General features: G+C 41.1%; 2 protein-coding genes across 3 annotated transcripts in view; one reads left to right on the top strand and one right to left on the bottom strand.

Annotated features, from left to right (window-relative positions):
* Positions 1–4,158: 4,158 nt before the first annotated feature.
* ino80c (INO80 complex subunit C) lies at positions 4,159–6,827 on the bottom strand. Of its 2 annotated transcripts, none has more exons than XM_076736209.1 (5): positions 6,520–6,827; positions 5,101–5,217; positions 4,901–5,012; positions 4,588–4,655; positions 4,159–4,484 (listed from the first exon to the last, which is right to left on the bottom strand). In XM_076736209.1, the coding sequence occupies exons 1-5, from the start codon at positions 6,721–6,723 to the stop codon at positions 4,353–4,355; spliced, it is 633 nt and encodes a 210-aa protein (XP_076592324.1). In that variant the 5' UTR covers positions 6,724–6,827; the 3' UTR covers positions 4,159–4,352. The 2 variants fall into 2 exon arrangements, with proteins under 2 accessions (XP_076592324.1, XP_076592325.1); XM_076736210.1 differs by having other exon boundaries at positions 6,532–6,827.
* A 14,161-nt stretch (positions 6,828–20,988) lies between these two features.
* galnt1 (UDP-N-acetyl-alpha-D-galactosamine:polypeptide N-acetylgalactosaminyltransferase 1) overlaps positions 20,989–23,576 on the top strand; it is a 40,716-nt gene continuing 38,128 nt past the window's right edge. Inside the window, exon 1 of the mRNA XM_076737108.1 lies at positions 20,989–21,363. The gene's annotated coding sequence lies outside the window, so the exon portion shown is untranslated. The remainder of the gene's footprint in view (positions 21,364–23,576) is intronic.

Raw genomic sequence — 23,576 nt, 5'->3', positions numbered from 1 at the left:
CAACCAACATCTTTAAAGCTGATTAATTAACATGTCACATCTTGGTTTGATCAGTACAAAAAAAAAAAAAAAACTCAGGTAAAAATGAGAAAGAAAGAAACGCTTCGTGCTGCATTGGTCTTCAAAAACTTGTACTTGAAAATGGTTATTCACTGCATGCAACAAAGAGTAGATTGTCAACTTCTACTTAAAGCTGAGTTAAACACAAAAGACACAGACCTTAAAATGAAATACACAAAAAACATAATGAAATATATAAGAGATATGATATAAATGTTGTACAAAATGTGAAAAAACCTGGAGTACATCAAGCTATCACCACATGCGAGCCCTCAGTGGTTAAAGCACAATCCCTGTTACCACCCACCAGTTGTTATTGTGGATTATCAGCTGATATGTGACCATTTTACAGTTTGGTGCCATGACAGATTGAGAAATTGTTAAACCTGTTCAGCCAGCCCTTATTACTCCAAATCTCCATCTAGAGGGGAGAAGCAAATATAGTGCATTTAGAGGTTTAGTCCACCGGTTAGCCACACTTCCTGGTGTGTGTTGAACACCAGCTGCACCACTGTGGTAATGCAGGGAGAGTCCTTCTGGATTCTCTTGGCAGGTGTGTCCCGGCTGTTGTTGAGAACTTGATTTAGATTTCAGCTGCACTCCTCCCATCTCTAACACAGAGGTTATGTGAGGATTGTGCAGACTAGAATTTGAGAGCACTTGGAGCTCTGCCCTTTCTTCACATCTAAATGCACGTTGCCATTCGCTGCAAAAAGTGAATGTGACAGATGTTTTTTGACTGCTTTAGTTCTCCTAGATGCCTTTGCCTGGACATCAACTTCTGTGAGCTTGATCCTTGTTTGCACACAGCTGTTGGGAAGATCATCGCCAAATGAAGTTAATAATCAGAGCACTCATGTGTCTAACGCTGATCTATGTTCAGCGAGGTGTGCATGTCATGTTGAATCTACTGCAGAACTGAAGTCCACCATAAACATTGTGTCTCAACCGCTGATGTGAAATCATTTATACAGTGAAGAAGCATCTAACAAATTCAGACCGTTACGTGTTTGTTAACAGGGAGTAAAGAAGTTCACTCTGCTACTTCTGCTCTTCCAATAGGTCAAAAACATAAATATGAAAGTTCCCCTGCTGGCTCAGCAGGCTCTGGAGTTGGTCTATCGATCAGCTTACAAGGGCTGGTGGTGCAGTCCATTTCTCTGACTTGACATTTGAGGAGTTCTCATGAATTTTTCTCATACATTTAAAGAAGTCAGACATGTCAGATGAGTAATGCAATACGGCTTCTATCAACAGCTTTACCCCAACTTGATGTGAAAGGTTGGTGCTTACGTACAGTCGCTGGCAGCTTCCCCTGGATGTGATGGCAGACTGAGCCATGTTGGACAATCAAGCAATGGATCTGAAGGTCATTTGATAATAGTCTCATTCAAAATCAAATGTGCTAATGTTTCCACCAAATACCTCTGCAGAAGGTAAATTTGTTAACTCAGGATGATGTTGTTGTTGTTGTGTATATAGTCATTAGGTCCCATGACACTGGAAAAACTGCATGTCCTGGGAAGTGAAAGAAGCTGCATAATTATCGTCTGTATCATGATACAGCACAGATGCCATCTTCATCATCACTAAATGTGACAGTGACAAAAACCAGCGGGCAGACAGGACCTAAATGAGCACCAAGATGACAGCAGTTCACAGAGTGCATCTCCCCAGTGTCACAGAATCCTGCTTGCAGAAGCTCAGCAGAGTATACACTTGAAAACAAGATCGACAGAGGATTGACTCGCTGATTTAAGCTCAGCCGGTGTGTGCGCTCTCTGAAAACACACACCCTTTGAAATGCAGCAGGTGCCAAATCCTCCATCAAAGGAAGATGAGCTGGTTTATGCACACCACAATCAATTTCTTAATGATGGTTATTATATGTCTGAACTGTAGTCCTAAATTGCTACATCCATTTCTGTGCCCATGCTACAATTAGTAATGATTGTCATAAGCCTGTTTTAATCAGTGTGCTCGTGTTTTTATTCGAGTACATGTCTGTGTCAGTTTTATGAAGGCACGTTTGTCAGCTTAACTGTAACAGTGGTATTTAAAATGTTTACGATGTCAATTATATTAATTAGATGTCTGTTTAGCCTATTCACTTGATTTACGAGGGCCTTTCAGTCATTGGTAGTATTTATTAATCACCTGCTGGTGTGTGGGAGACAGTCAGAGCTTTGACTGCATATATACAAATTCTCCCACATCAGTACAAGTGGACAAATCCCAGACTTTGCTTACAAATGGGCACACTCATGCGACCTGACTTGACTCACTGCGGGACTGACTCACCAAACACACACTCAGTATGGTGGCGGAATGAGCAGAGCTCTGGCACACCCAGGTGGTGAAAAAGTGTGACTGCACAGACAGGTGCACCTGCAAGGTTTACTGGCCACATAAAGAGTGAAAAATGGCTCACATGCTGCATGTTTCTCCATATTTCCGTTTATTTTGGAGTGGGTAGACTCAGTTAAGCAGACACATGTTATAAATATTAATATATAGACACTCATGTAGCGACACTTTTAAATCTTAGATCCTAACTCTAAACTGATCCTGACTTTAAACACAGCCCTGATCACAAAGAGACAAACTGATACTACCACGCTATTCTTTCTTGGGTGGACAAAGGTGCCCCAAACATCAGAGCACGCACACATGCTTGCAGACACGCACAGACACACTCTGGTGAGTTGTGTGCTTGGGCAGCAGAAAGCCCTGGCACTGCTCATTAATCACTATGTTGAGGTTTTGATGCCACAGCAGGAATGGAAATGCTGGTCTGACTCTCATAGATATACTATACTGCCTCCATCAGCGTCACTGATGTCCAGAGCTGGGAGGAGTGGCACTCAGCCATGAGCGAGCGTGGCCATTTGCAGAGATACTATTATGTTTGTATTTCTGCGATGTCACCCAGTGCTAGAGTGTCTGTCACGGATGTGTTTTTTATAGATTTTGGGAAGCATTAGGATGTTGTGGCACAGAGGGGAGTACTGTGCAGTGTGAGGCTTTGGCTTCACAGGCAGTACTTGTTAGCTGAATCAATCAGTGGTTGGTTTCAGTCTTAATCTTCTAGAGATTTGTTGTTTTATTTGTAATAAGACAAATATAGAAAATCACCAGCCTTATCCTTCAATGCCAACACATTAGTCTTTGTTGGTAACATGCGCAGCTAACTTATTGCAAACAAAGAGTACTTTTGTGTGTAAACAAAGCATCAAGAAAGAACTGTAGAAGCTGAAGAATTATTATTCGTACTGGGAAGTGTCTCTCCCTGTCTCAGCGGGTGAGGACTCAGTTCGGTGGTCAGAGAGGTGAACTTGTGGAGGTTGCCGGTTTTATTTTTATTCAAGCTGCTGATCCTCAGTGACTGTGCTGGTTACATAAGAATCATTCACATGAGAGATGCACTGATCCTCATTCATCAAGTTTGTGAAAAATAGCTTAAAATATAACAGGGAAATCACCCTGGATGCCTGCCACGTGTGATTAATGACACATTTCATTCTACCAGTCTAAGACCAACTTTTTTTTTTTTATCAAATGCAACTGTGGAATTAAAATCACGTGGAACCAATTCTACATTTACACACGGCACATGTGAAATAGGCCTGTTTGGTGACTCGTGGCCCATACACAGGCTACAGCACATAACAAAAGATCAGGGAAACAGCTGCAGGTGTGGATGTCTCAGTGTTTCATGTCTATGTACTACAAGTGTGATTAAAGGTTGCAATACAAGCAAAATAGAGACTGAAGAAAATGTGTGTTTATACCCAGAAGCCCAGAAGAACTTAGCATTAACCGACAGTCAGTCTGAAATGGACAAATCCTTCAGTGTCTTTACTGGAAACGGATGTTCTGCCTGAAGGGAGCACCGTAGCATTAATGCTTAAATTCAGTATGTCCCCCCAAAAATTTAGCAGGAGCAGGTCTGTGCCAAGCTCTCAGACTTTCTCCAGGGTTTACATTTAATGAGAAAATATCATCAAGGAGACAACAAATTAGCAAAACATTATGTTATTGTTGACTTTTGACTTTCTGATCCTGAGTCCATGTTTTATGAAATGAAAAAGAAAAAACTGAAAATTCATATTTTGTTTTTATTTTGTCACACAGTCAACAACCATGACTCAGATTGTCTTCTTAAAGACAGCAGTGCAAATGTCCTTCCAGAGTCAGTGAGCATCCCGCGCTCAGTCTCCTGGCTGGCCCAGCAGCTTCCTACACTGACACGAGTTCAGTCCTTGTTTCAGCTTTCAAGCCTTGCTCAGCTGTCAGGGTACGATGCAAGTTGCCTTTCGAAGGGCCAGGTAGCCAGTAACAACATCAGTGGGGAGGAGGCGGATGTAGGAGAACTCCTCAGAGGATGTGAAGCGTAGCTTTGTCTGTGGGTCTGTGTAGTTTGCCTGAGGAAAGACAGGAGAGTGTATTCCGCGTGTGCTTCATACAAGACTTAGAAGTAATTCTGTTTATTGGACAATGGGGATTTTTAGCAAAGTGATTTCTCACAGGGAGTCCAGAGATGTCGGAGTATTTCTTGGTTGGCTTCAAGGAGGGAGGGGCATCAATGTTGTAGTCTGCAAACACAGCAACTACTGATTAAAAGTGTACCATTAAGAGCATTTCTTGTAAAAGTGATGCTGACTTATCACTGCAGTGTTAAATTTAATGTAATATTATATGGTTTTGACATACAGCAAAGAGTAAGATTACAGGTTAGACCGTCTAAGCCTCTTTTTTCCTAAAACGTTACCCCACGTACCCTGCGTAAGAACTAAAATATAAAACACATGTGCTAAATCTTTTCATACACCTAACTTACAGTTGGGATCATTGAGCTTCCAGGGTAAAGTCCGCTCCAGAGCCAGAATCTGTTTGAGATTCTTCCAGGTCCTGTTCTTTTTACCTGCCGCTGCTCCACCAATTCCAGAATGCTGCAGAGATTAAGAGAGGGGGGCAGAAACTGAGCGGAAAGCGACAGAAGCAGATAAACATGAAACCCAGACGGACGCAGACCCTCACCATAAATGCTGGGTCTTTGAATGGTGGAGGCTTTGCTGTGGACTCTGTGGTGGCAGCTGGACCGCTGTCCGCTGGCCCCAACGCCTTCACCTCAGCCACCGACTCTACTGCTGTGATCTGATGAAAGAAAAACAAACCGCAATCCCAGCTGATCTTAACCCTCTTGTTGTCTTCGTTTTCTGTTAACTTCCTTTGTCTTCCCGGTCAAAATTGACCTTTCCCTTCTAGCTGATTATAAATCCATATATATATAATCACCTAATGTTGTGTTTCATTTTTTTTATCAACTCAAATTCTTGTGATTAATGCCAGTTTTGAACTTCCAATTGCTATTTATGGCCTGACACTGACCCACCACGCCCACCCACCCACGCCAATTTGTGGTCAATGAGCATTATACTGTATATATTAGATTAGATTAGATTAGACATATTGTGCTATTTTTCACAGATTAACCAGTTCCAATGTCTAACAAGGGCTTTTGTTTTGAAACCACTGAAAATGATTAGACACAAAATACCAAGTTCCCGATCAAAACTGACTGAGCGTATGAACAAAATCAAGCCCAAGCAAAAAACAAATCTTATTCTCTGTTTCTCCTTTTGAAAAAATGAAAAGCAAAAAAAAGATAATTACAAAAAACCTTCATAATCTATCACGTCACTCATGTTTCATCCTCATCTTCTGACACCTCTTCTTCAAAAGCATCTTCAATGTCATTTTCCTTTCCTCTCCCCACCTCATCAGTGTCATGGTCAAAGATATTATCCGAGGCTTCAGCCATTGTGCTGCCACAGAAATGAATTTAGAGGCAGGCCGCAAAAAAAGCTTTACATGCAAGATCTGCGAGAAAGTTTAGCAAACAATGTTGCAAACAGACGTGGTTCCCACGGGAAAACAATCAGACTGAGGACAGGTCTGGGAATTTAGACACACGTGCACACACACAAGCGCGCGTACACACAGTACACACATGCATGCGCTCACACGACACACACACAGACAGACAGACAGACACACACACACACACACACACACGCCTCTATTTTATACACTAATTGTAATCTTACCCATTATTTTTTACCGGGAAGACCAATTTTCAAAAATTGATTAAAAACACACAAATCTCAAAATTCATTTTGTGTGTTCAGATGCCAGGTGTGAACAAAGTCAAGGAACCTTATGACAAACAGATGAAATTAACTACATAATTTAGAGAGAGAAATTGTCATTCGGCCAGGTTTGATTGCGAGGACAACAGGAGGTTTAACAAACTTGCTTTTTCACGGGTTTCAATGGCGTCTACCTTCGGCTTAATGTAGCGTGCCATGAACCTTGAGGGACAATTTCGTGACTCGGTGTAGCTGTTAAGACATGCAAAATATTTCACAACTTGAAAGATTTAGTTGAAAAAGTTACAGTGAAGATCACCGGTGTCGGTGTTGCCGGTGTCCCTGCCAGCTGGCCTTTCTTCTTCTTGCTGCTGCTGCTGTTGCTGCTGCTGCCCGCAGCCTGCGGAGCTCCACACACCGCCGGACTACCAGGACGCTTTTTCCCCCGGAGAGAGGCAGCGCTGGCCGCCGCAGGCTGGGCCCTGACGGTTATGGGCATCTGGGACGCCATTTGTGGTGAGCAAAGTGGTTGTGATGCGATGTCGTTGAGGCTCTCTCTCTCTACATACTTAGCATTAGCCGTCCACCATCCGGATCGTAAACCTTGCTTGACCCGGATGTGGAATTGTTTCATTTCCGCCAATGTCATTGTACGGAATCATTAAATAATATTTTTTAGTTGAGATTTCACTAAATTAAAAATGTTTAACAAAAGAAATAAACAGATGCTTTTGAGTGTTCGTAGTAAAACCTATAAGATGATATGTATGTATTTATTTTGTGTTGTTCAGATGCTAATAATGGAAGACGTTCTTTCCTTTTAGTGAAGTAAAAATACCAACAAACAGTGTAGAAATACTCTCTCACGATAAAAAAATTTTTGAGTGGAAATACGAAACTCCTACCTAAATATGCTTACATTATCCAGCAATATGCAGAAGGACCCTTTTGTATTACTTCGTCATTTTTGACGCATTAATGTATTCATCAATTAAAGTTGCAGCTGGTAAAGGTGGTTTAACTGCTTCTATCATTTATCTGCTGGGTAGCTTGTTAACTTACAGTAATGCATAATCATTTATTGATTGATTTGTTCGTATCGTTAATATGAACCTGCAAAGTGACTAAAGCTGTCAGAGCTGCAATTGTGATGCAGCAAAAAATACATTTACCTCAGAAATATAGAGAACTAGAAGTATAAAACAGCAGAAAATGGAAATACTAAAGTACCACAAATTTTCACTTAAGTACAGACCTTGACTAAATATACTTTGTTCATTCCGCCACAGTGTCTTTGTAAAAGGCTGTGGTACAAGAATCCTTTTATCAGCCAGCATGTATGTTAGAATAAGGTTTGAAGACCAACAGAAACAAAGGCTCAGTCTAATTATAGTTGATTGAATTAATTCATTATTTTATTCATGGAGCCTATCCCAGCTGTCAACGGGCGAGAGGTGGGGTACACCTAAGGCAGGGTACACCCTGAACCGGTCGCCAGTCGATTGCAGGGCAACATAGACAACCATTCACAATGGACAATGGACACTATGGACAATTTAGAGTCACCAATTAACCTAATGAGCATATCTTTGGCCGGTGGGAGGAAGCCGGAGCGCCCGGAGAGAACCCACGCGTGCACGGGAAGAACATGCAAACTTCACACAGAAAGGCCCAGCCCGACCCGGGGTTCGAACCAGCGACCTTCTTGCTGTGAGGCACACGCACTACCTGCTGCTGCGCCACCGTGCCGCCCTGATTGAATTTTTTTCGGAGCCCTGAATTCTCCGTCCTGCGACCTTCATCCTGTTTCATCTTCATCTTCTTCACCCTGCCAGCTTGCCATGGACCCTGAAGCTGTACAGACACGAGTAGTCTGGATGACCCCAGTTGCTCTCCACTTGCAGCCTCACAAAGCTGAATACACCACTTTTATGATCCTGAGACAACAGAGAAATGAGTAGAGAGAGTTAGTTGGGTGGCCAAAAAAACAGTGACAGCAAAAAATGAGATAGGAGGGAAGGCAAAGTGTATTACTACACGGTGTAATGCTTACTGGCAGTTTGAAGGTCTGCAGAGAGTCACCATCCTGATCATAAAGAAAGGTTCCAAGTTGGGTAGCTTCACCGTCTAAAGTTTTCATGCCCTATGAGACAGAAAGAGACAGATCTAATTGAACATCTTGTTGTTTTCTATGTATGTGATATGCTTTTTCATGGAAGGAGAGAGGACTTAACAAAATCACTTGTTACTTACATAGACTGAAAATTCTTTTGGGGCACTGGAAATGGTGCCGGTTGGGGACACATTTTTTCCAATGTGACCAAGTGTAACATGGCTGATGGTTACTGTGTGGGACAGGGCGATAGACAAATTTCCCCGTCTACCTGGAAAGGCCCAGCAGCGTCCTGGAACCATACGTGAGTGTCCCTGAGGAAAGAGTGAAAAGGAGACTTAAGTTTGGGTTGTACAAAGCAATAAATAATCCCAACTATAATATAATATAGCCATACCATACAGCGATCTGTTTTGTGTCGAGTACCTACCTCAATAACAGTCCTGGGGTTTTCAGGTGGTCGCCGGAGAGGTATCCCAAAAAATGTCAGGGTAGCTTCTGGAGTGTAGTATGGTTTTGAAGAATGCTGCAATGACACCCTGGCTCCTGCACAAAAACACACACGAGGAAAATGAAAAAGCAATCCAAAAACAAAAATCTGCGTGAATTACAATCTGACAGATGTCAGTGACAAGGATGATGTAGATGTCTTACCTTGTGACCTCAGAGCAAAGTTTGGCAAAGAGTCCACATCCGGAAGCAGCTGGTTCATCTTCTTCCTCAACTTGAGAAGCTCGTCCTGCAGCTCCCTCATCTGCTTTGCCATTTCCTCACATGCCACATTCAAGCCCTGTAATTCAGAGGAGATTCAGTTAAGGTTACATGTTCATAGCTATTACCATGCTGACATCAATGTGTGTCTCACAATTAGGTGAGAACATCTTTGGACTGGAATTGTGTTTGTCGGGTACACAGGAAGAATAAAAAGAAGTTTCTATCAAAAACAAGCTGCTTAAAGGGAACATACTTTATCGCTGATGTTGTGCGTGGCTGGAGAATCTGAGGGTCCTGAATGCAGACTCTGGCTCCACATGAATCCATGTCCTGATGGATTGAGAAAAACAAACTTAGTGATGTCTCATTCAAAAGAAAGACACTCTTCAAAACTCACAAACTGATGTACAATGTATGATTTTTCAAGAGAGGAGAGATGACTTACTAAAACACAAGAGCAGCACAATGAAGGCAAAACTCTTTAGGTTTAACACTGTGCAGCATCTGCACTTGCTGTTGCTCCTGCTGTCAGTGTAGATGTCGGGGTCCATGCCCCAGTCCATGTACCAGTAACCATTTCTGGTGGGCTCTCTTTCATGGACCTGGAACCATCGCTTACGTCTTTTGAAAATCCTGGATATAATGAAAATGAGAAAAGAGTGAGCTTGGAAGATGTATAATGAGGAATAGATAATTGCATTAAAGGCATACATAGCATGTGTACACGCAGAACACGACTGTGGCACACACACAAACACACAGTAACTCCAGCTTACCTGTACAAGGTCTCCTTATAAGAAATGTACGGTTTTCCCTCGCTGTCGTAGTAGCCTGCGATTTGCAAACGAGCACTTCTTCTCATCTTGACTGTAGAGCAATAAAAATAGCCTGGGAAGATCAGTCACTTTCTAACATAAAGCGTAACATAACACTTTTAACTGTTACTTTTCTAATTTTCTAATAGTGTTTGGTTTGGATTTTAGCGGATTCACGGCTGGATTTCACTGTCTTCAAAGGTGTTTTCAATACTATATATAAGAAACGAGATCAAAGTCACAAGAACGCACAGACATTCCAAACCTGACGTCACACTCTATTTATTAGACGGTCTAGAATGGTCAACGTCGACACGCACGCGCACGCACGCACGCACGCGCACGCACGCACACCTGTGGTGGAAAGTAAAATTACTCGGTTAGAGGATTCTAGGAGGAGCAATGAGCGAATAAGACGTGTGTCGCAATAGCTCTCATAGATTTCGATTTAAAACTTCATTTTCAACAAAACAAGGACACTTTCATTGCAGTATTTCTAAAAATCTGATGTGCTTGAGAAAGTATAGTACTTAAGGAATCAAGAATGCTGAACTCCGCGGCCTTACCTGAGGGAGAGGCCGCTGAGGTGAACCCATGTGACCCGAACGAGAATGTCGTGCTAGCCGCGATAGCATCCTTACGCTCCGGGCTGCACGTGATAAAAACTGACATTTGTGACAAGATAGACGGAAGACAGCTGAGACGCTGCACGGGCTGGAGCAGTCAGCATCACGCACAACGGACATCGTAGCTGAGCTCGAGGCGCAGGTGAAACGTCTGACTGGGCAAGTTGACCGACTTAATGGGAAATGCCTGGACTTGGAGGAGCGCTCAAAGAGGCAGAATCTCAGGATTGCAGGCCTGAAAGAGGCGGCAGAGCATGGACAGGTTACCAGGGAATTTGCAGCGGGCCTGCTTAAAGAAGTTCTGGAGTTGGAGGAAAAGCTTGTTATCGATCGGGCCCACAGAGCACCGAGGAAACGACCGGGAGATGATGAATCTCCAAGGCACCTGATCCTAAAGATCCATCATGGCCTTGTTTTTGACGACATCTTCCGCAAGATTACCAGCAAGGGAGAACTGTCTTTTCAAGGGCAGCGGATTCAGATATTCAGAGATCTCCCCCAAGAAGTTGCTGGAGCCCGAGCCAGGAGACTGCTTCAGGATAAGCCCGGAGTCAGATTTGGGATCGCTAAACTACGAGTGACACACAATGGCACAGAGTTACTATTTACCAACCCGAAGGAAGCCCTTGCTTATGCTGAACGTAATTTTGGACAGGAGTAGACAGAGCCGAACGGTAAAGTAGCATTACCTCATGCCCAGGAGTGTTACCGTGCAGATGGCAATGTAGCATACAGTTATGATACAGGATAATACGGGTGTATCTAAGGAGAGAATGGGTGAAATCATTTTTTCCTCTTGGATTGTTAAAGGTGTTAATCAGCCAGTTAAATGGGGTAAGGTGTTGGCACATTTGAAATCTCTTAATTCAGGGGTTATATTTTTTGCAGGAAACACACTTAAAGAAGGACTCACATCTCAGACTTAGATGTAGATGGATAAGCCAAGTTTACCATTCCTCCTTTCCATCTAAGACCAGAGGAGGAGCCATTATAATCCGCAAGGGAGTTCTTTTTAGGCATCACTCTCCACTATTGCTGATAGGGAGGGGAGATATGTCATAGTGGTGGGGGAGTTGTATTCCAGGCTGGTGACAATGTTAAATATATATGGGCCAAATCAGGATGATCCAGAATTTTTCCGAAAGGTGTTTGGGACGATACCAGATATTTCTAGTACTAATTTGATTATTACGGGTGATTTTAACTGTGTTTTGAAGCAATATTTGGATAGGTCATCAGCACAAACCATAGCCCCCTCGAATACAAGTAAACTCCTTAATACATACATTAAAAATATGAATCTGTGTGATATATGGAGGATCTCAAACCCAACGGGCAGGGAGTACTCTTTTCATTCCCATGTATACAATGTCTACACAAGAATAGACTATTTCCTGGTGGATGGAAAACTACTTCAATACTCTGGCAATGCTAAGTACCATAATATTATTATTTCTGACCACTGTCCAGTCACATTTTCTTTTAGACTATGTGACACACCTCGGCAACAGGGTAGTTGGAGGTTTAACCCACAGCTCCTTACTGATTCTGTGTTTTGTGAATATATTTAAACACATGTTAATATATTTCTCAAGACAAACAGCAAACCAGAAACTGCTCCCTCTTTGCTGTGGGAGATGCTAAAGGCCTACTTAAGAGGATGCATTATTTCATTTCAAGCCTCTAGGCGGAAACATAGAGGAAGAGGAACAATTAAAATTGGAAGATCAAATACAAAAGCTTGATGCAGAAAATGTACGATACCCCTCTAAAGATAAATTTAATCAGATCTTAACACTCAAATACCAACTTAATAAAATATTCTCAGAAAGAATTAGTAAAGCCTTTATGTTTACAAAACAGAAATATTTCGAGTTTGGCGATAAACCACATAAGCTGCTTGCTAGACAATTACGCAAACTAGAGAATGAGCGTTCTATTCACAAGATTAAATCAGATATTGGAGAACTCTTAACTTCACACAAGGATATAAACGAACAGTTTCAGCAGTTTTATGAGAGGTTATACACATCTCAAATGAAAGCAACACCAGGAGATATGCAAGCTTTCCTGGATGAGTGTCAGCTCCCAACTTTAAACCAAACTGAGCGTGACTATTTAGGAGCTGAGATCACATGTGAAGAAATTAAAGAATCCATAAAATCTTTGAAAAATGGCAAGAGTCCAGGACCAGATGGATTTGGCAATGAATTTTATAAAAAAAATTCAGTGACCTATTGACTCCCTATTTAAATAAAATGTTTGGGCAAGCATTTGATAATGGAGAGCATCCCCACACCCTCAATGAGGCCATTATTACTTTGATCCCAAAAACGGGGAAAGATCTGGAGTAGGTGGATGGAGTATTAAACGACATCGTTTAATGCAATTTAAAGTTTTGCATAGATTGCATTATTCAAAGACAAAATTACACAAAATATTTCCAGAAATTTCATCTCAATGCGATAAATGTGGCTCACCAGATGCAAATTTATTGCACGGCTATGTCTTGTGTCCCAACCTGCATAACTTCTGGTCAGGGATATTTAGAGCAGATGCTGGGGGTGGGGTTAGAACCAGACTCAGTACTAATCACTTTAGGAGTATCGGTAGGCACAAGGAGACTACAGGTAGCTCAGCAATGCCTATTATCTCATGGACTTCTCACTGCTAAAAAGCTCATTCTTCTTTTTTGGAAGAAGAAAGAAGCACCCACTGTCAAACACTGGCTCACCGAGTTAACAGAAACTCTGCATGTAGAAAGAATTAGATTTTTTCTGAGAAACAAACTCAGGGAATTTGATAAGATTTGGCATCCCTTAACCTCCTATTTGAAAGGCTAAACTAATTCAGATCCTGTATATGAACTACACTATGCGTAACATTAGGTAACACTCCAGGGAAGGGTTGAGGGCCTGAGTGGGAGGATGGGTGGATCAGGGGTTTTTTTTCTCTAACTTATTCATTTATTTATTTATTTATTTATTTTCTTTCTGTTTATGTTCTGTTTCCACTTTATAATGTGAGGATCATTTCTTTTTTAAAAAAAAACATATGATGAGTAGTCCTCCTCACTGTTGTTCACACTGTCTGTGATAAAAAGGAAGAGAAAATGTTTTTCTGGCTGCCATGTATCATGATGCCACTCTTCACAATAAACATATTTGAAACAAAAAAAAAAAAGAAAAGTAAAATTACTCAAATACTGTACTTAAGTACATTTTTGAGGTACTTGTACTTTACTGCTACTGGTACTAACACATTTTATATTAGATTTTATTCTGTTTGATATATATTGCACGTGTATATTTTAGCTTCTGTATTATTTTATGTCTTATGCATGTTGTTATCTATGTTTTACTGCTTCAGTGTGATCATTGTGCATATGACAAATGAAAAACTCAAATTATAAGCAATTTTTTTTGCGTAAGATTAATGAACAAATTTTTAAGGCTCTATAAGTTAATGCTCTGAAAGTTGCCTTCTTTAGTCGCCACTTTAATGACATTTCGTTAGTAGTACTTATGTAGGCTACTTTTACTCTACTGGAACTTTGCGTTTCGCACTTTTACTTGTAATAGACTTATATATAGTATATAGGATTAGTATATATTATTCTTACACTGTTGTTTTTACCTACGTAAACAATCTAAGCACCACCACTGACACACACACACACACACACACACACACACACACACGTGCCTTCTTGAATTTAGCCTCATTTATGGCACTGAGTTATTTAACTTGACTGGTCAAATTCAAAGAGCTACATGAGGCATGGATAAACATGAAAGCATTATGTAAAACACTTTCAGTGAGAAAGTAAAATCAAATGTCGTATAAAAAACAGAAAATTAGGAAAACAAGAGTACTAGTGTGACTTAAACCAGTACTATTATTACTCTGAGTGGTAGACTGAGCACCTGACTCTGTCAGTGCAGTGCTGCTGCCACCATGTGTTTATAGGAGGTTCTGCATGTAGAAAGCTGGAGGCAATCTGAGCAAACTCACTCCTCCTGATACAGACTTTTACACGTCAACACCAGAGTTGCGTTGCTTGATGCAGTCCACAGAAAGTCCCCCAGGAAGTGATGTTGGCAATGATGAGGCAACAAGTGAGTTTTGCTTGTTTTAAAGCAGTTTGCAGTTACATTAGTTTCATTTATCATTATGCATATGATTAAAATCAGAACATAAGAGCACCTGTGACAATCTTAACTTTTTTTTTTTTTTTTCCTTCTGTATCTCTCAAAGTTGACCTGCTTTTGTGGATATATATAAAAAAAATGGATGGAAGAGTCTGATAAATCTCATAACCTCTCCTTGTTTTTAATTTGAAGAGTTCTTAGTTTATTCTTCTGGCTTTTCATCCTCAAGCTACAACCAAGAAATGGCGTACCTGTTGTTGCTGATACATCTCCTTCCACCACCACCATCAGGCAGACCGAAGTCTCCAAAACTCAGTGCAAGTGATGCGAGTTGAGAGGCTCATAATCTTTCACAAGGTAATTATAATATTGAGGTTATTATAGTAATTTTTCATGTCACCTTCTTAGCTGCAGTTGTAAATTAGAGTAATGAGAGACTTAAGAGCCAGGCTGCTTAACCAGCCAGTGCCACTTTCACTCCGTGAGTGAGCGTCTAAAACAATGTTGACCTGTCTTTTCTGTCAGAAACTGTATGCCAGCAGTCTGCTGTTGTTTTCACATGTAAGAGTTCGACATAGTTACGATCCTGGACCCAAGTACAAATACCAATACGTTTTTTTGTTAGCAAACAAGCTATTCACAGAGAATTTTGATGACCATGCATTCAGAGTTTTACGTACTGAAGAAAGATGTATATTGTATATATATTATATTTCATAAACCATTTGATAGTCAAAGCTCATGTTGTGTTTTAGATGAAACTTTGTATATCATAGCTTGTTTCAAAATGTTTTCATTTTCACCGAAAAGGATGAATAAATGACAGTTTGGGGATCTTTTTTTTCTATGGAAGTCATTCTTACAATTAATTTTAACACTTTTTGGCGTAGATGGCCTGACACTATAGGGAGTGAATCCAACACTAATCAGGATGTAAAAAAAGACATCTCAGCAGTGTTACTTGTCTCTTAGTGTTAATTTAACTTTGTTTAGCGAGTTAAACAAGGAACTCTGGCAAAGTGTTAAGTGTTATTTCAAAAGTGTTAATTTAACTCTAGAGAGTGTGGAGCTGTATAAACCCAGAAAAAGTGTTGAAATTAAGTAATTCAACACTCGTCTTTTTGCTGTGTACAATAAACTTTTGCTCGCTGCAAAGATTTCTTTCAAGTTAAAGATACATAATCTGCACTACACTTTCCTTGTTGTTGAAGTCACAGTAGATAAAATAATTGCTAAATACACAAATAAAGCTGCAAGCAGTGCATCTAGTGTAAAGCTAACACACAGGTACAATATTGACTGTCTATATGCAATATAGGTCATTTGGAGGGAATAATGCAGAGATAAATCCCACCTCCTGTTTGTCTCCCCACTGCCAACATCGTTTCAGCTTGATCGTCTTTGACAAATGATGAGTTGACTTGCTTTGTGACTAAGAAATGGTCAGTTGTTGTAAATAGAAATGTACACTCTGTACAGAGCACAATGAATAATACCCGTGACCATAACATTATTGGTTCTGTGTTCTGTTTGTGACCGGGTTGTTTGTCTCTGCACTCGTATTTCGAAAAATTCAATAAAAATATTTGAATAATAATATTATTGGTTCTGTTCTTGTTGCTCTTACACTACAAACTGTACACTAAAAAGCCAAAGGCAGGAAGCGTCCGTTTTAATGCTGTAATGTTCTTGGTTACATAGAGTAAATGTGACCTATCTGCTAATGTCATTCATGTTTATGACCAACTGTCACACACAAACAGGGTCTGCTAATACTGTGCTTCACAGGTTGATAATGTCGATGTGTGGTGAGCCACAACTCTCTCCTCTTGACTTCTTAGATTGTTTCATCAGAATTTAAAAGTGAAAGAGTCCCGAGGAGGTAAAACCATCCAGTACTTCACAAGAAAAAAACAAACAAAAGAACAAAGATCAGAGAAATGTCAAAAAAGGGAATCAAAAAATCCTTAGAAAAACATTATTTTTCTGGTTTCCTGTACCAAAAATCATTTTGTGCCCTGTCACATTCATCCTGTAACACCATGCAGGTTGGGACCCCCCAGGTTTTGAAGCAATAGCAGACTATTTGGCCTATATATAAGCATGGCCACATAATTATTAAAGTCCCATTTGAATTTAACTATAACAGCAGCCAAATGCACTTCCTTTGACCTGCCAAAGAGTGAAAGTGAAACAAAAAAAATTCCCTTCCAGGGATCTATGTATAAAGTAGTTTAGGTAAAATCAAACAGGCTTACCTGTCAGCGTAACTCTGCAGTCTGAGGTGGCCTCCGGTAATCTGCTGGTTGATTAGAGCACGATGCCATGCTATGGGAGGTACATGGTTATTCTCTTGTCATTCAGTCACAGTGTTTTGCACAAACACCTTTGAGGGGAAAGTGCCTCTAGCATATCCGTCAGTCTACGCTTGCCCACCAGGGAAGGACCTGTCAGCATCCAGACGTCTCCACAACACAAAGATCTCCTGTATCCAAATTCAACACGGGGCTCCTGAACTGCCGTGGAGACCTTGATGAGCTGAGAGACGCTTGTGTAATATTGTATGTGAGGGGGTGCATTTTTGATACACACACACAAACAGAGGCCTTACTGCTGCTTTGCTGTCCTTGTACTGTCTTACAGAGACAAGAGGACCACGCTCACAGGGGAAATGGTGATTCAGAGGAAGGTCTTTCCAAATCTCTCATTCATTTTTCAGTACTGGCACACTGCTGCTGCCACCTGCATGAATAAAGTATACCAAGAGACTCTTCTCAAGCTCAATTGCAAACAGATGTGAATGTTTTATGGGGTAAGTTAAACTATGAGCTGTAAGTGTGGGGCACTGGACCCACACACCCCTTTCCCACAATACTGTATCAGGCAGACAGCAGGCTGGAGGTGCATGCTGGAACCAGCGACATCAAAGTCAAAGATTTTGCACCAGCTGCACCAAAGCTGACCGTCTAAACACACCTGAGCGCCACACAGAGCTCTCCTGTCAAACAGGGGAAGCTGTTTTAGATTCTTCTGAGCTGTATGTGATCCTCTTGAAACTGTCCTGTCGCTACAAAAAAACATTAAAAAAAAAAAAAAGAAGCATTTTCACCATGAAGCTGATTTTCAAATTCACACACACACACACACACACACACACACAAACACACACACACACACATTATATGAATACATGCTGCTAGGGATGTCATTTAGAATCAGATTATGTAAGCGTGTTGGTGGTGTTTTCTGCTCTAGTGACTCTGGATGGTATGCAAGCCTAACATGTAAGCCACAGCCTGAAGCAAAAAGTATTGATCCGTGTCAGCAGGCCATTGACTGGTGCTGGATATATGTCAATGTTTGTAATGGGGATGGATAGCTCTCACGTGTGTGCATGCAACCGTGTGTGTGTGTGTGTGTGTGTGTGTGTGTGTAGGCAGATCCTATATGAAAAAAAGTGTGCTTTCGACTTTTCAGCTGTGCTGTTCTGTGTTAGCACACAACAATATAGTCTGCTGAAAACTGACTGGGCAAGCCTGGTCTTGTTCAGTTTAGTCTTACATCACAGTTAAAGAAATTGGTAGCCTCTGATAAATTATGGGATGTTTACTGCCTTGCTCAGTGGTGTGGCAGTGGTGTTTAGGCCATGAGGAACGATCTCTTCTTTTTGTGTGTTTAAATCCCAAGCCTGCTTCTTTAACGTATACACAGGCTGCACAAAGAGCGTGGACAATATTTATTTCTAACGAATGACAGACATCGAATTGCTTTGTCAAATTAAAGCCTTCACGGCTTTATAGTGGATTTGCTGCATCCTCGAAACAGCTGACACTAGGTTTTCTCTTTCAAATAAAAGATTATAACTAGACAAAAAAAACAAGACAAAACCCAAAACCTCAAGGTTGTGAGACTCTTTTGCAGATGTATAACGATGAATACAAGATGGCAAGCTTGTCGGGGAGAATGCAAATAACCTGTGTGTATCACATATTTAATCATTCACTGAGCTGAGTCTCTCTTCCTGAATACATTCTGCATGACCTGACCTAGAAGTGCGGCTGTATTGCGATTCCCATCTCATCAAGTCTGGGCAGAGTGTTTTCTGTCTGCGCAGGTCCAACGTTGAGTCATAAGAATCAGACACAGCTCCTCACTGACTTCATTATGTGCAACAGGAGTTCGGCAGTGATGCTGACACAAACCAATTTGCATGTGTACCTATGAAAAAGTGCCATCATCTTGCACATCCTATAATGGCCACCTTGAATCTTTCAGAGAATTACACACTGGAATGTAATGCCAATCAGAAACTGAATTTACCATCCCTGTGAATGAGCGCTCAATAAAACGGTATCAGCTGAAGAAAATGAACTCACTGAGTCAGGCAGCTAGCTCTGCCTGGCACTAGCAACAGTCTGAGCACTCCCAAGTGCTTCTTGTATTCTGGTAATAAATTGTGACGAAAAAAAGGTTATGCCTGCAGTCAAGACATTTAAACACTCCCCTGATGGAGCAGGTAATAGCGAGCAATACTGTTGACATCTTATTTATGGCTTCTTGTAACTGAGAGTATCCCATTTGCCATAAACAGTCCTTCTCTATGTTGTGGTGGAAAAGAGGAGCCAATTTTCTTTTCTACTCTCTTTTCTCTACTTTTTCTGTCCAATTTTTATCTACAGTATATAGCAGTATGACAAGCCCTTAGCTGCGTTTGAGGTCTTTTTGGATTGATGGTATGTTTGCAACTAGTGGCCCATAAAAACAGGTGGAAGTTATGGCCTCTCATACTGACCTCCCAGCAGTGCTTTGTGGTTTATGTGTTCATATTCCAACACATGGTTATATGTCATAGAAACTGAAAAATGCTTCCAGGAACACGTGTGCCTCTTGCTGTCAGTCTTTTTAGTCAGTGTTGAAGTTTCCCAATTAATTCAGATATGAAGCTTCCTATAAAGATGGTATCACCTGATGACCTAATAAGACTATGGCAACATGAAGCAGCTTTGATTAAAGCAGTAAGTTCATGAGATAGATGGATGAATCGCTGAGAATGGAAGAAATATCACAAGGACGTCAGATACAGGAGCCACTTTTCATATTCTGTGTTTTTGCAGGCAGTGAATTATTCCAAAGGTTTTACTATTGTTTGGTTTGAATGTGTGGGGTTTTTTTTTTTTTTGTTATTTTTTCCAGAATGAAAATGGATGATTCGTCTTAAATTATTTCATGACTCAGTTTTTCTCATGTAAAAGTTGTAGAACAGACAGTTGACATTCCGGTCTTGCAAAAGGGAAGCAGCAGCTTCCCTGAGGGTCATATCGTTGCGTTAATGCTTTACTTCAAACAAGATAAACTGCAAGATTTAACCTCTGGGGATTTCTAATGTGTGTTTTACATCCATAATACAAATACTGTTTGACGGTAGTGGTGGAACGTAACTAAGTATATTTATCCAAATACAGTACTTATGTACACACTGACGTACTTGTACTTTACTTGAGTATTTCCATTTTCTGCTACTTTATACTTCTTCCTCACTTCAGTTCAGAGGCAGATTATGTACTTTTTACTCCACTGCATCTATTTGACAACTTTAGTTATTAGCTACCAGTTACTTTGCATATTTAATTCAATAACACATATATAATCAACAAACAAATGATGCTTTAATCATGTAGATTAAGATAAAACTTTATTAATCCCAGAAAGGAGACTCACACTTAAGCCACGTTTATCGGCTTCAATATTAAAGTGCTGAACACATTAATGCATCAGTTACTATAATGCAGTCATGTAAACTACTCTGAAAAATTCCATTTGGCATAATGAGTATTTGATGTTCATACATTTGTACTTTTACCAAAGTAAAAATGTAAATGCACTTTTACTTGCAACAGAGTATCTCTACTCTGTGGTACTTAAGTTTTGTACTTAAGTACAAGATCTGAGTACTTCCTCCCCCTCCTGTCATTGATATGGTTTGTGTTAAATTACCAGCACTGTTCTGTTAGTCAGGCTATATCATTCTCATTTTGTATGGCTTTTCTGTCAAGTAGACTTTAGTAAACCAAGCACTGCATGAGTTAATGTATTTGTTGTTGAGTCCAAGTTTGTCTAGCCAATGTCACAGGCAATGACAGTAGAAGAGTACAGCAGATCCATAATTACGGACGGTCCATTTTTAAACTATGTAAGAGGATGGGATCAGTTATAGTATTTCTTCCGGGTTGAGGTAGTGAAGGGAGGGATGAGCAGTGATGCTGTGCACATCAGCAGCCAAGCTCGTCTCTCTCTCTCTCTCTCTCTCTCTCTCTCTCTCTCGCTCTCGCTCTCTCCCCCTCTCCCTCTCTCAGTCACACAGACTCGGGCAGAGGCAGCGCGTCCGCCCGGAGAGGGAGACCACACCGCATAGCTGCACTGCCGACTGAACCGTTATCACATTCACGGTCTTTTCAAATGGATGTCTCTTTTGAAACCGCCTTTTGACACTGGACGGTGCTCCTGTAGCCGCGTTCAACGTGAGAAACGCCTCGTCCCGGCTTGGTCGAGATAACTGGTTTGTCTCGACGACACAGAGGGGACCACACTCTCCCCATCGTTAGCTCGCTAAGCTAGCTAGCCCGCTAACTTAGCTGTGTTACTTTGTACCGTATCGGCGTCAGTTTTCAACCTCGTAGCTAGCCTGCGGTCTCTTGCGCCACCGCCGTGGATTGAGGTGCCTCGTCACTCAAGGTAAGCGAACAATTTATGTTTAAAACACTGCATTACAGTTGTGTTTGTCTTTTCCAGCCACACTGTCAACCGCTGGCTTGTTTCTGGGCAGGGAACCACTAACGTTATCTTGTAGCAGCAGGCTGGCGCTATGGCAGAGAGGTCCTTGTTGACAGAAGCAGCCAAGCAACGGGGATGTGATGCGATTCACCGTTAAACACACAAAATGTCACTTTACTTCACAGATAATTAACCGACAGTCGCTTTTCCAGAACCACTAAAATGCGTCCAATGAAATAATGTCTGTTTTGTCGATGGTAATATGAATAATTCTCGTGAATACTTTTAGCCATTTTAAGGTAACTTGATTGTCAGCGTATCGTGAATGGACCTCTGCCAGGTTAACATGATCCCACACTTGCCGCATTTGACTGCAGCGAGTTTTCCTAACGGTCTATTCAAATGACTTGAGACTGATATCAGCTTACCTGCTTCAACCACCAGGATAATAATCATACAGACAAAGCAGTTCATGTTTAAAGTGGAGCATAAAGGTGCCCGGGCTGTGCATGTACTCTTCCTGGTGGACGTTTCCTCATTTATCTCTGAACATTTCAGAGCTCCAGCGTTGCATCGCAGGCTGGAAATATGATCTGTCAACACCGGAATTTAACCCCTGGTCGGTTTGTTTGTTTGTTGTGTCTCTTGTGTTCTGATAGAGGTCAGATGATTGAGTTTATCTTGACACATATTGGAGGCAAATAACCAGTAGCCAGATCGAACCTCTTTCCTTCCATGTTGGGCTGCAGATTTCGAGGGCCCTCCTCCTCTGTAAAACAGTGGTTAATTACATTTCATGTAATTCAATCACTAACAGACCTTTTATAGGGTTTTGGTTGAAACACGTGGGGCCTGACCTGTGTGAGTATGTGTATGTGTGAAAGATAGACTCATTGAGTGAGTGAAAGAAGAGAGAATGAGTGTGCATGAGAGAGCGCATTAACAATTCTGTAATTATCTCAAGAGATAAGAAAATGGATTCGCTATCAATCCTGCAAGAGTCTGCAGTTGCAGAGCAGAACAGATGAAGATGTAGGATTGACAGGGAACCAATTAAATTAATCTGTCATGTTCCTTAAAGGGAGAGAAACGAGCATGCATTATTTATGCTCCAGTGGATGTGTGTGAGAGAGCGAGAGTACCTATACCTGTGCAGGAGGGAAATACGCTGTTATGCTGGAGGGAAGCTGCTGTACCATTGCACTACCTGTAGCATTGGTCCCAAGGTGCCTGAACACGAGCTGTTAGCTTTGATCGTGTTTTGAACAGCTGTGTGGTAAAGCTTAACTACATAAAAAAAAAAGCCCTGACTTCACCATGTAGGTCAATATTGTAAAATATCATGGCTTCTGCCTAGAAATATATACATTATGTGACTTGCAAGTTCTCAGCACATGTGTGTTTCCTGACCTGGGTTATGTGTGTCATGTTCAGGACCTTGCCTGCCTTTATATCTGAACCTAGCCCCGTGTTAAGGCATGACTGTCCAGCTTTGTAAGGAAATGAATCATGTTCCTCATTTCAAGGCTGTGGAGTCGGCATGATGCGTTTCCTGCCCTGTGTGTGTTGACTGTGTTTTCAGGCGTCGGCAGATGTGCCTCCTTTTGCGTATGTGGTCCACTTTTACTATATTTGTTGGGCCTGATTTGAGATATTTGCAAATTGGCAACGTTTTGGCCCATCTTTGGAACATAGGTTTAGTGAGAGGTCAGCTCTGTGTCTAAGTGAATGACATCAATTACAGCTCTTAACATGTATAAAAATAAAAATGTGTGTGTTTACTGTAGTTATGTCACTGTGGTTTCAGGTCAAATAGAGGGTATGTGTAAATAATAGATATTGTGTGTTTTTACTGTGTATTGGTAACACAGGAGGTAATAATGATGATAATAGCATGCTTTGGAATGTAATTCATTTAGTCATTACAAAACTCCACATTAAAATGCATGCACAGGAATGCAACTAAGATGTTTTACCTTTTTCATGTTTGTAATCGAGGTTTTGTTTTTCCTGGCAAAGTCGAAAGTGAAAATCTCTGATATCCGGTCTCATAATGTGTATTGGCATTTGTGAGTATGTGTTTGTCATAGAGAGTGGCTGTGGTGCATTTATTGCTCCGAGCTGGTCTGGAACAATAGCTCTATTCTGGCCCGCGTCTCCGGAGGGAGGCAGCA

The sequence above is a fragment of the Chaetodon auriga genome, chromosome 8, assembly GCF_051107435.1.
Source record: "Chaetodon auriga isolate fChaAug3 chromosome 8, fChaAug3.hap1, whole genome shotgun sequence".
Classification (NCBI taxonomy): Eukaryota; Metazoa; Chordata; class Actinopteri; order Chaetodontiformes; family Chaetodontidae; genus Chaetodon; species Chaetodon auriga.
Note: the sequence above shows the minus strand (reverse complement) of the source record. Positions and strands in the feature narration are given on the sequence as shown.